The sequence below is a fragment of the Botryllus schlosseri genome, chromosome 14, assembly GCF_051294905.1.
Source record: "Botryllus schlosseri isolate E-star chromosome 14, Bs_hap1, whole genome shotgun sequence".
Classification (NCBI taxonomy): Eukaryota; Metazoa; Chordata; class Ascidiacea; order Stolidobranchia; family Styelidae; genus Botryllus; species Botryllus schlosseri.
Genome location: NC_137249.1, coordinates 17,028,540 through 17,042,306, shown reverse-complemented (window position 1 = coordinate 17,042,306; position 13,767 = coordinate 17,028,540). Strand labels below are relative to the sequence as shown.

The window sequence follows — 13,767 nt, the reverse complement described above, 5'->3', positions numbered from 1 at the left end:
AACAACTGGCAAAGGTCGCGTGAAGTTGCAGTTCCGACATTACTGGGTCTACGGTGCAGCTGCCCGAAGTCGCGAGATATTCATCGCCTTATTTAGTATGGTCATTGCTCACTCTGTATTTTCCACCAGGTGAAATTCTATTGATCTACCACATGCTACAAGAAAACAGAGGCCAAGTAAGCGGCGTCGTATGTCTGAACCTTATCGACATTTTACGAAGACTTTACCACACCAACACGCGGGTAGGAATTCGGGCGTCTACTTCATGGGATACCAGGGTCGATTCCGGAATTCCTACCTACGTGTTCGAGGTTTATTTAGGCTCGATCATGCCTTCCGATCAGAGTAAGCCGTGTCTTACAAAAGGCTAGAACGAAAGTGGGCTGTGCTACAAATTATAATAAAGAATATCGGCCTAGTATAAAATAAGCTATGGGGTCGAACTACTAAGAATACCAAAACAATATATCATATTTTATATTCAGAGAATAACGAAAGCCATGGAGAAACTGAACAGTGTAACATCACATCGCTCTGGTCATGGGTAAGTGGAAATCATGACACATTTTAATGAGCATTACATCCATACAAAGCCAATTTCAATGTCGTCATGTGGTATTAGAAACCTCGACACTGTGCTTGTTGGAGGAATAGGAATGGAACGTTAGAATTTTCCTTGATATTTTTACGGCATACCCACCGAATCATGTAAGCTAGCTGCGTGTGATACTTATACAGTACAAACGATCTGTATAGTGTATACATAATTACATCTGCATACCATGCGTGCGTGATGTAGGCCTACATATGCTGCTGGACCAGGAAGGTACTGAAATGGCCATGCAAGGCTTTCTTAGTCTTGTGTCACTCCTCCACTACCGGGAATATTGAGTGCTAAGCGCGTAGCTATAGTGTAGCTATACCCATGTGTTGCTGAGTCAAGCCTGGTGCTGGCATAATCTTTACAAAGTTTACGATATTTCTTGATTCATCTAGAATGCAAGCAATATACTTTATAATCTAATATACCGGCAATGTCTCGACGATATTAATACTTAGGGCAAATTGATACAACTATAAAGATTTTCTGTTCGCACTTTCCAGAAGTGCGAACGCGTGCGTCTTGATATGCAACTGCGTTTCCCAATTACGTCTCGCGGTAACTTTCAAAGTTTGCCGAGCCGAGGAAAGAGAGAAATAAAATGACAAGACAATGCATCAGCCGGAGTTGCAGACAAGAGCATGGCAGGTAACAAAACTGACAATCTACTAGAGGAAATCGATCATTAACGTGGATATTGGGTGAAAAGAACTTTCCCACCGAACAAGGAAAAGTCCGGGCCGGTGTGTTTCGCATTGCTGGATACTGTGTCGCTTTGGAGATCATATATGGCGTCATTCACGCCTGGTGACTTGCCTGGCGCTTGGTCTCAAGCGTCAACGCAAAGGGATGCTGCATGCTCGCTACATACATCTGAAATGAACACGGAATCGACGGAAAATGGAATACCGTTACAATACAGAGGATTTTCGTACTCTAACGAATCGAACTCAACTCTGCAGCCAAGGAGGCATTATCCGGATCCAACAGCAATGGGACTATTGGGCGCCTATAATAACGCTGCAGTTAGTGAAACGGATCCATATGTGTCAAAATTCGCCGCCGGAACGCAATGGCATATGAATGGTATGTCACTATATGTATATTGTATATAATATATGTCTTATCCAGTGATATATAATTTACAGTTTGATCATTAGAAAAACTCTCCTAGTCACATTGCCTAGTGTAGGCTACAGCAATAGGAAGTTGATATTTATTTATCCCTACATGCAGTCAGCGATAAATTTCATTCTACTGATGTTCAAATTGTATAGTTCTATGCAGAAGCATACCAATATATTACTTTTAAGGGTTATCCTTTCAGATCAAGCGAGCCTTTTAGGGGTTGAATGAATTCATTAAACGAATCGCGTTACTGAATCTATCTGACACTAACTTAAAAATTCATAGAATTTGTTTAAGGTGCATCATCTGCCGCCTTGAATATGATCGTGACGTAAATGTAATTTTTAAATAGCTATACAAATAATTTTCCTTTTTACAAAACACAACGTAGTACGCGGAGTCGTCACTATAGTATAGAACGTGACATGTACGATTACTGTACTTATACCACTGTGTTACAAAATCATCCAAACTTCTCGCGCTATACACGGGGGCTCATTATGTCGAACCAGGGTTGTATTTAAAACGAAGTCCTTAAAAAATTGTGTTTGATTTTTAACTTGTATAATTATGCCGTAATTGTGTAAATACTTTCCAAAAACTTGTAGCATGAGCCTACGGACGATTTACACCCGATATAGGCGACGTATACGATATGAAATGGTTGGAACCCTCGAAATAGTCGGCTCAACAGCTATATTACGTAGATATAGAGTATTGGAAGGAATGTTCTGATGATGATGACCGTCGACCGTAAAAATGCTGCATGACGATGTAGTCCTGGTTAAGACTGTTTTTGGTCCGTATATGACAGAGGTTGGAAGCCTATTTCGTCAAAGAAGATATAGTTACCCTACATTTTCAATTGCCAATGTCAATCGACTATGACGTCACAATTTAATATTCGTGACGTCATGAATTAAAAAAAACATACAAACAAAAAAAACATGTTTTAAACAAGGGCCTTGTTTTAAACATTTTTGTTTTGAATAGATTTTTGTTTTAAATGCAACCCTTTGTCAAACGCTAATGTACTATGGGCTGGTCGCTTTGCATTGGAGGTGTTGCAGAAGGCGCATAGTAAGATTTTTCATTGCAAATTGTGCATTAGCAAGATAGACATTTATCATATTAAATTACGGTGTGCAAAATCGACTCAAATAAATTATACCTAATATAATGTAACTTGATGTAACCCTACATACAGCGAACTGGCTATCTAACTAGATTATTTACCGATAAACTGTGAGCACTTTAGCGTTTCATCGAGAATTGTCTTCGTAAATTTATTATTTTGCTTTGATACTATATTCTTACTTTGGCAGTATAATGCAGTAAATTGTTTTGTCATCTTTTCAGAAGGAAGTATTCGTAAAACCTGATGCGTCAGCGTATTCTGTATTTTTAACTTTGGCTTGACATCGCTCCGGTGTCATGAAAGTTTTTACGATATATATAATCCTCCTTCTACGATGTTTTCTCAACTATACTTTGCTCCAAGCCGCTATAGGAAGATACATTCATACACCGATAGGGCTAATATCCGGTGATAGCTTTGAAAATCGAAGATTTTCATATATATATTCGGTCGTCTCGCCAGATTCTAGTAAAAGCATGGGTTTGGTGAATAGCATATGGTATTCAAATATAAATAGTTATGGTTTCAAGGCTAAATCAAGCCCACGATCAGTTGAGCACTACATTTGACAACAGTTAAACATATTAACAACACATCAATAAAATTTCTCTTCTCACTTTCCGCCATTTTCTCCAGGAACAGCAAACAATATGGCGAACAGCCAACAGGCGGATAATTACAGGCAGTTTTACGACAATAGGAACGGCTATCAATTACCGAATTCCGGACTTCAAGATCCCAACATGCAAGTTCAACTCTGTGACAAGGAACTTTGGGAACAATTCTCAAATGTCGGAACGGAAATGATTGTTACAAAGACAGGGAGGTAATTATATCAGACTGTATCGTCACTCCGCACGCATAGGCGCCAAATATTATGTAATCCACTGAACGCATTAAATAATAACATGCTAGTTTGAACAATGCTAATACTTTATTCAATAACATATCGCGATATTCGTTGCCGAACGAAAAGCACACGTGATCTGTATTTGACATTCACTTTATCCAATTTTCAAATTCAACCTGATGAACATACATTTTCCCACATTATAGATTCGAGGTTAGGGAAAATGATACCTTGATTAACGGATTCAGCAATATAGGTGACGAATGGAGTCTTCGTATATGCTCCGCTTTTTTGACTGGTCTTACTATAAATAATGATTGAGATTGATAATAATTGGGTTGATAATAATCCGTTCGGATAGAAATAATACCATGTTAAGTCGATTTTGATATCAATATGTAGCTATTTAATTAAATATTATACAATGCAGATCGTAGATATAGGGAAAGGTTCTAGATTTTTCACTTCCAAATAAGTTCAACATCGCAGATTTTCAGCCATTGCAATTGTTTCCGACTATTCCCGAAACATGCTAGTTATTGAAATCTCGAACGGTGTTCCCGTAGGGCCTAGAAGCATAGCTCGTCTGCTGGAAAATGCTGTAATAGACTGAGGGAGCTTATTTTAGATTGGTTAGATAACTTAACAACACGAAATTAAATACCATACTTGTATAAATGTATATACATTCTAAATTGATCCTTGTTCACAGGCGGATGTTTCCCGGTTATCGAATTAAAATATCCGGACTCGATAAGGATGCCTCCTACTGCGTGATGATGGACATAGTCAATGTAGACGACCATAGATACAAGTTTCAGGTATATGCACATTGGGCATATTTCCCGGAATGTAGGAGCTCATTTCCAATCAAATCATTAGCTTGCATATTCATTAGACATATTCATGTGCAGTAAGTTCATTAGGTTTGAGTTAGACCGATCAATTTCAGTCTGAATGAGACAATTTACCTGGTACTCTTCCAATGGCCCGTTATTTCTACTGACGACTGTTGTTTTTTATGTAAAGCATGGCGAATGGACAATAGCAGGTCGCGGAGAGCCTCACCTACCGCAACGATTCTTTCTGCATCCGGACTCACCCGCCATCGGTGCTAAGTGGATGAGCGAGGTTGTATCATTCCATAAAGTGAAATTGACTAATTCTATCGGAAGAGACGTTGACGGAAAAGTAAGCTGAGTTCAGAATTCTGTTACTTTAGAATATAGGAAGCTCGCACTGACTCCATTGCTCCGTTAACTAGATTGTCCTCAACTCGATGCATCGCTATCAGCCAAGGATACACATTGTTCGGACAAACGACACGTCAACGGTACACCTGCAACGTCTGTGCACATTCGCATTCCCCCAAACCGTCTTCATCACTGTGACTGCTTACCAAAATCCAGAAGTACGAAATCTTTCTCTAGTTCATCTTTTCATGTATACTTTGAAGCATTACCAGAAGTGGTCAGTAAAAAAGCACTTTCTACTTTTTCGTAGGATTAGTTAGTAGGTTTTGTCTAATTGCACCACTTACTCAAGCGGTTATGTTTTTAGACGATATACTTCCACTTCTACGTAAACAGTTTTTAGTCTAATCTACTTAATCTTCCCAATATTGGACGTAATTTTGGCATCCCTTTTACGGGCGAAGTTCTGATGAGAGCCGCGTGACATATCCCCTGTATTGCAGAAACTGAATATATTGTCAAAGGATTTTACGTATTTGCAGCGTCATCAGTAGGACAAGCTTTTGTTGCACTAAAATCGTAAGAAAGTTACACTTAGGGTTGCATTTAAAATTGTTTAAAACTTGTTTTTTATTTTTATAATTTTTAAAGCCATGACGTCACGAATATTCAATGGAAACGTTATATTGTCTTGACATTGACAATTGAAAATAAAGGGTAAATATAACTCCTTCGACGAAATATCTGTACTATAGCTGTACCGGCTATTTTGAGGGTTACAACCATCCCATATCTATATACGTCGGCTATATCAAGTGGTAATTGTCCGTATGACCGCGGACCGCATGACTTCAATATCGTCATAAAATAGAAAACACATAGTTTAACAGCCACGTTTTGATAACTCTACGTCAGTACAACGCTGTTCTCTCTAACATGGGCGACGGCCATAGTTACCACAAAAGAAATATTATTTTATTGTAGAATACAAATAGCCTACAACAAAAATCATGATCATCGCTGTCATTCCATTTTGAACTATGAGCTGAGCACGATACCTGACAACACTCTTCAGCAACTAAAGTAGATGTGGCAAACCTTTTTGCTATTCACGGCCGCATTTCGATTGCTTATGTTGGCTAAGGCCGCATTCTAGTGCATGGTCCTAATGAACTAACTGTATAGGCCAAATACCCACGTTAAACTATCAATATCCATTGTCCATTGCCGGTGAACTCCGGACTAATCTATTTACTGATATCGACTTACTATGCGCACCAAAATCGTGTGTAATCATGTTATGAACAAGCAGGTATTCGGTGGCTAGTCGCGAAAATTTTGTCATATTCTTGAGTGAATTTCGTCGTTAATACAAGTATAGTTTCACTTATTACTTTCAAATATTTATCCTCTGTCAGCCCATGTGATCAAATTCAGCGGTAGTCCGGTAGAGTTGATGCAGGGGGTGTCTTTGAAAATTTAGGGAAGTTATTATTAATGTTGTGCATCATCTTTGGGTAGGCCAGTTGTTATTATTAGTCCCCTTTGTTGCATGCTGTTATTTCTTGACATCCCATCAGGATTGTCAGTATAGTGGAAAGATATTGGATTCACCCAAACGTAGGCCTATACCAGAAACAAATTTCTTTCGTGATGAGGAGAACACGGATACAAATTGGTATTTCTTTATGGGGTGCATCAATTTCTTCTGCTGTTCAAATCCGTACTGTGGGGCTCAGATTACAAAGGACACTACTATATTAAAATCGAAAATCAACTCGCATTGAACCGCGCCTAGCGCGAAGAAAATTTCAAGAATAATTCAAAGCTATCACTAATTAGGGAGTCAATTCGTAAATTCAATTTACATGATGACGGCCGTCAACACATTCTAATCGAAATAAGTGTCGACGGCCGCATATTCTTCCTTCTACTGCCGCAGATTGGCCACCACTCGAGTAAAGAATCGATATTGGGGTTAGCCAGACATGGCACTTGCTGGAAAACTATCTCCTGGTAAAGCTTGGTCTTTTGGGGAGCCAGAAGTCGTTTTCTAAGCGTCTCGGTCTTGGCAGTGGTGTGCTATTGCACGTCAGCACGGCAACATGCCCATTCATATCGGCAAATTCTTCCTCCATGAAATGATATTACCATAGCCAAAGCCGTATTATCTAGTGAGGAATAGTGATATTGGCCAAGGGAGAATAGCTTATTTCGAACAACAACAACAACAATATGTTTCAACAGAGCTCAATTTCAGCATTTCAAAATGTTTTACTAATCGTTCTTGCGAAATTACGAAATCAGGTCGCGGGCCGCAGAATAGGACCTCGAGGGCCGCGTGTTGGGGACCCCTGCTATAGAATGTAAACATGGAATGGCAACGACCGATCGCTTCGCTGCGGCTGTATTCAGAATTGTTTTTGCGTAAGCGACTGTAGGATTTCTGGTAATCCAAAAGTTATCTTCCAGAGCGCAGAATTTACTAAATCTGGTCTTGGTAGATAGCTACTGTTTCACTGATTCCAAAAATATAAATTAAAACATGGTCAGGCTCTAGACGTTGACGAAAAATCGCCCTCAACATCTGAAATGTGCATTGTTCAGAACAATCGGATAACCGCAAAACAATGACCCGTTGCGGCTCTCCGATTGTTCGGACAATGCCGATATTTCAGACTTGGAGGCCGGATTCTAGGTGGATCAGTGCCCGATCATATTTAAATTTAAATTTTCGAAATCCGAGCGACAGTAGCTTTCGATCAAGACCAGATTCAGTAAATTCTGCCCTCTGGAAGATAACTTTTGGATTGTCGGAAATCCTACAGTCGCTTGCGCAAAAATAATCCTGAATACAGCCTCAGCAAAGCGGAACGAAACTGCAAAATCGGTCGTTGCCATTCCATGTTTACATTCTATAATAACACCATCTCAACCTATTTGTTTTATTAGAATGTATATGATTCACAATGAGCAGACAGTGGTCCGTCTACATCGGTGGACCTAGGCTGCAAGCTGTAAAATGTCAAATGATAAGTTCCCCGACAGTGCAAATCTACGACACAAACGAAATGCAGGTTGTAAACAAATTTTGACTTTGTTTACAATTTTGTCATTTTTTGACTTAACGCTACAATTTTGACAAAATGTTGACTTTTTTGGCATGAAAAAATTGCCCTAGTAATCACCTCCGATATTATTTGAAATTACTTACTTGAGTAATTTTCAAATCTTTAATTTTCTACATTCGATTAAAGTAATTTGGACATGTCTTAGAAATTGCTACTTTTATTTGCAATTGAGTCGAAATTCTACAGCATTACTTCTACTTCTTCTCGAGTACTGTACTTACTTACTGTACTTACTTCTCACCTTATGTTTCAGGTTACGAAGCTTAAAATCGACCACAACCCCTTCGCGAAAGGATTTCGAGAAGATGGCGCCAGGGCGAAAAAGCCGAGGCCGACTCAAAGTTTTGAGCATTTCATGAATCAAAACGGTCACGACCAGTACGGATACTGCGCGGGACATTACTCCCACACTCCCGTAGCGACCGTGTCGCCAGATTCCAATAGGACGCACGAATTAATGAATCATCATCGGCAGTTACATCCCTACTCCAGAAATCAGGGTCAATACGTTCCGGGATTTCTCGACGAAGCGCCGCTTCATTTTCAGGGTCAATCGCGCTCGTCCGAGATGGGCGTAGCTGAAAACTGGATCGAGCAGTGAAACAAACCGACGACGAAGCGAAGCCCACGTGTATGTTTGACCTCGCGTTTCGGACATTTCACTTCAGATTCTTCTCCAAGTCATCTGGCTTACCACTTAGTATATTTATACCGATCGCTTCTACCGCCGATCTTTGTGACACTGGATTTGGTAAAAAGTGCGTGTTTACGATATGCGTTGTGCACAGAGTTGGTCAAAGTATTCATCGATGATAGCAGTAGGAGAATCTTAGTAAATTTATACGCAAGTAAAAGTGGGAGTTGCGATTTCCAAGTAAGTAAAAAAGTAAGAATTCTAGGGCTAGTATTGCAAAAATTTGAAAACTGTTAAGAAGTAGAAGAAGTCTAGTGAAAGTAGGCAAAACCTACTTGAATACTTCAAAAAAGTAGAATCACTTCGTTACTGACTACCTCTGGCCGTGCAATATGCGTGTGCAGCTCGCCTATGACTTATGTAATACTGTGTTCTAGGAATACAATGCGTACTTTTGTATCGATTTGACTGTCTGTCGCCTTCTAATATGTTGGAATTACATCTCATACCGGCCACCTCTTTCTGCTGCATATGTGCTTTTGATAGACGAGTTCAGGTAGTGGCAATCGAATATGTTCATTTATTAGATTTTTCTTACGGATATATAGAACTGCGGGATGGCTGACTTCGTTAATGGCGTTATCGCGGAAATACATGGTATAAACACGCTTGTGCGATCTGAGACAGCAACCAGTAATTCAACGATTGTGTACACAGTGCGTCTGATTTTACTGAGACTTCATTTCCATGTCCTGAATTAACTTTCATCAAGCTCGTCAACAATTGCTGTAGGCATAAATTGAATGTTATGGATGTGTAGGGGTAGGGATGGTGTGAACCTCTGAAAGGTTCAGGTTCGTGTGAACGCGAACCTTTTTGAAAGGTTCTGTGTGAACGCGAACGTGAACCTCGTGACGTCACGTGACGTCATATTGCTAATTTCAACCCTATTTTTCAATGAAGTGATAGCCTATATTAATGTATACGATACCTAGCGACGACTCGGGCCACATAATGCCACAATGCTGAAGTACATTTTGGCGTTTTAAACGTCGCTAAATGTATCATCACTTAGGCAATCAAATGATATAATACTCCCATAAAATCAACATCATCCGTCGCTTTGCCAATAATTTCGACGAGGAGTTGCCAGGGAATATAAGCTTACACCTAAACGGTCTTGACCAGACCGGGCATGCAATGTATTCGGTGTATGAGTATTGCTACATTGATATCGGGCAGAGTGTAAAACATGTTTTCACACTTGCTACCGATATTAGCAGGCCGTGTTATTTTTGGCATATGCCAAAACTGCCAAAAATAACTTATTTTTGGCATTTTTCGATTTTTATTTTTGGCAGTTTTGGCATCGTCCTCTAAATAGATAGTTTCAGCCTCGAATTAGTCACAAAAACGCTTTATTTGGGCTAATTTGTCGAAAGACACCAAAAAATGTGCAGCATCCACGTATAATCAGTGCCAATAAACAATAAGAAGAAGAAAAAACCTAACGATTTCATAGATTAATAATATCAAACGAAACCACAAAATGTGCAGTATCTATCGTAAGATTGCCTTTGGACAAATAGAAAGTATGACGTAAACCAAATGCAGTCAGCCGTTCAATCTGGCTGTGCCCACACCATTTAGGACACCATGCTTTCACCCCTAATGGGTGGGCAGGAACCAGATTAAGAAACCTGCCTTTCAGAAACGCTCTTCTCGCTTGTAACGCGGTCCTGTTAACACAACACCATGAACAAAATACACTATTTGGCAGGCCCTGTTATTTTTGGCATATGCCAAAAATTGCTTATTTTTGGCATTTTCGAATTTTTATTTTTGGCAGTTTTGGCATCTGGCTCCTGAAATGCCAAAAATAACACGGCCTGGATATTAGGCTATATACCCCAAGTTATACAGCTGTAGCCAACACCTTAATCGCACGGGTTTGGTTTTAATGATACAGTAAACATATGAAGTGAAGATTGACCCCGTACGCTAGCTAGATTTGTTACATCAAAAAACGATATCAATCTCATTGACTGGTTGAATGTTATGTATGTCGCTCGTGATGTTGTGTGATTGCGGGTTAAGCTCACAGCAGAGAGTCACTGAATATTCACAAACGGAAAGTTGGATATTTCGAGCAAACTTTTGTAACAAAGATTGTCAAGGTGCATGCTCGTTTTGAGTTTGTTTTTTATGCTGCCGGCGTCATTCATAGAGTGGCCCGCAGTTGAAATGAAATCAATTCGAACCAAGGATGTCATTATGAAGTGAAAATTGTAATATATGAAAAAGGTTCACAGTGTAGAACCTACCAAGGTTCTGTTGTGAACGCGAACCTCTAAATTCCCGAGGTTCACACACAGAACGCGAACGTGAACCTCGCGTTCACACCATCCCTATGTAGGGGGATTGTGTATTGCATGACGGTAACTTGTTTTAACTCTATGAGGTTTCGATTTTTTTCCTATATTTTAGCAGATAATAAACTGCGGCAATACTGTTACCAAGTTTAGCACTTCTACGTGTATCTGAGAGATGCAGCGCCTTTTCGCGTGCATATTCAAATTAACTCTAAATTCGTTACTCTTTTTAGAGTAAATAGTGACTCAATCTGTACTTCTGTCAACTTGCAAAACGCAATGACTCGAATCAGGCCTAATACTTGACTTGACTAGACTCGAGTCAACTTCAGAAATCGAGTTAAAATTTGCAATGACTTGTGACTCGTTCCCATCATGGCCGTCTTCGCGCAATCACCTCAGATAATATTGGTCTTGCTGTTTATTCCATGTGTAATTTGAGGGGTTGGGACTTATTTTATAGGAAGTGATTGGTACAGTGGCAGTAGACGCATATAGAACCTTAATATTTACTATCGTTTGTACAGTTGGAGCTGTAATTTATGCAGGATGATCCTATATCTTCATTGGCAGATTAGGGTTGGGCGCGATAATTCGAGTACTTGAAACCGAATCTAGTATTGAGCAGTGTTGGGATGACTCGAGTCAACTTTTTCGTATGACTTGACTTGACTCGAGTCACTTTGGAAAAATGACTTGACTTGAATTGACTCGAAGCTTTAAAAATGCGCATTGACTCGTGACTCGGAGCAAAATTTACGAGTCAATTTCAAGTCATCAAGTAAACGGTGTCGAATAAATCACTGTATCTTGTATATGTTCGGATCGTTCGAGATACGCCGGTGTCACTTGTGAGAGCAGCCAGTCATTCACTGATCGTACGATACACTGATCCTCGATTGTTAGATCACAAATAAATAGACCGCAAACTAAAGTATCACAGCTTGCGTTGTCGTAGTAGTAGTAGTAGTAGTAGTAGTTAGTAGTAGTAGTAGAAGATTACTCTAAATAGCAATGTGTCTCTGTTTCTTAGACGGATCAATGCTTACGTTGCGCAGTGCTCACCTTTACCAACCTTTATGTAGCCTATGATTCAAATCAAACAATTATAGTTTGGGCGTTTATTTACTCACGGATGTATAGATGTTGATTATGTCCTATATTTTGGCTGATAATAACTGACTGTAGCATGTGACTGTACAGTTACTCACGTATTTTATTAACAGTTCTACATGTGCGTGAGTGATACAACGTCTTTTCGCAGGTATATTTAACTAGATATTCGTTATTTGATTCAAGATAAATGATCAGCATTGATCAATTAATCTGTCTTTCACACAGCCAGCAAAGTGTAATGACTTTGAATCATCACTCATACATCGAAAATTCAATTTGACTTGAATTGTGACTTGACTCGTGACTTGACTTGACTTGACTCGACTTGACTCGAGTCACCTCCAAAAAACGAGTGACTTGACTCGACTCGAGTCACCTTTGAAAATCGATTGACTTGACTTTGACTCGAGTCAAAATCTGCAATGACTCGAGATGACTCGTGACTCGAAGGTAGTGACTTGATCCCAACACTGGTATTGAGTACTTAAAGTATACGCCTCTTCCTGCTAAGATGTACAATTGTACATCATCAACGTATAGACCACAGTTTCGATGATTTTCCCCCAACATGGAAGCTTTGAATCCTCAATTGGCCGCTTCACAGCAACTAAAGCATTGATAGTGCATATAGGGTTGCATTTAAAACGAATAGTGTTCAAAAATTGCCATTTAAAAAAATGTGTTTTCTCAAGTTGCATAATTATGCCTTAGTTGTGTGAATAATTTCAAAAAAACATGCAGTATGATCCTATGGACGACTTGCACCCAGTATACGACGTATACGATGTGGAATGGTTCAAAGATATTTTTGATCCGTTTAAGACAATAGTCGTAAGCCTGTTTCGTAAAATGAGTCATCTTTACCCGATATCTTCAATTGCTACAATGTCACTCCACAGTGACGTCACAACTGGACGACACGTGACGCCATGGCTAAAAAACACGAAAAACATGTTTTAAAAGCGGGCCATGTTTTAAACATGCTTGTTTTAAATTGATTTTTGTGTTAAACACAACCCTAGGTACAAAGCTGTGCAAGGTACTGAAAATGACATTTCTTTGAAGTCGTGATCGACCAATAGAATTTGTCACAAAGTGCAACGACATAGGTACGCTCTCTTATCGGAAATTTCATGCTGGTGACGTCATATTTGTGTTACGATTGTTGATATACAATGTTCGTCCCAATTCTCTACTAGTTGCTGACGTTACGAGTGTCAGCCGAAAATATTCCGGTTCATTGCAATATCAACGTACTATTCAATTGAAATAGGTATTGCCTAAAACGGGGGTGGCCAACCTTTTTGCCATTCACTGCCGCATTTCGACTACTGATGTAGCATACGCCCGCATTCCAATGTATGGACGTAACGAACTAGCTGGACGCTAACTACCCATGTACAAGTGTCTATGTCCATTTGCGGTGCGTGTATAGGTTTATTATATGCACGGAAATCGCGAGTGTGGCCACGCTGTGGGATTGCTCATAGTCGCGCAAAGCGCGAAAATTTTTTCAGACTGACTTATGAATTTCGTCATTATTAGTAGTAGCTTTACATATTACTATCAAACATTTATCGATTCTCAGTCCATGTGATCCGATT

General features: G+C 39.6%; 1 protein-coding gene across 1 annotated transcript; it reads left to right on the top strand.

The window, feature by feature from the left end:
- The first annotated feature begins 1,173 nt into the window (after positions 1-1,173).
- Positions 1,174-9,530, top strand: LOC145456140 (T-box-containing protein 2-like). Its single transcript, XM_080334203.1, has 6 exons — positions 1,174-1,687; positions 3,504-3,693; positions 4,430-4,538; positions 4,747-4,908; positions 4,982-5,128; positions 8,295-9,530. Exons 1-6 carry the CDS (start codon positions 1,390-1,392, stop codon positions 8,640-8,642), a joined length of 1,254 nt encoding a protein of 417 aa, XP_080190329.1. The 5' UTR covers positions 1,174-1,389; the 3' UTR covers positions 8,643-9,530.
- Positions 9,531-13,767: the final 4,237 nt, after the last annotated feature.

Coding starts and splice junctions, on each gene's coding strand:
- LOC145456140 (XM_080334203.1), top strand. CDS start 1,390: ATGGCGTCATTCACGCCTGGTGACTTGCCTGGCGCTTGGTCTCAAGCG. Junction 1,688..3,503: donor AACGCAATGGCATATGAATG/GTATGTCACTAT, acceptor CATTTTCTCCAG/GAACAGCAAACAATATGGCG. Junction 5,129..8,294: donor CTGCTTACCAAAATCCAGAA/GTACGAAATCTT, acceptor CTTATGTTTCAG/GTTACGAAGCTTAAAATCGA.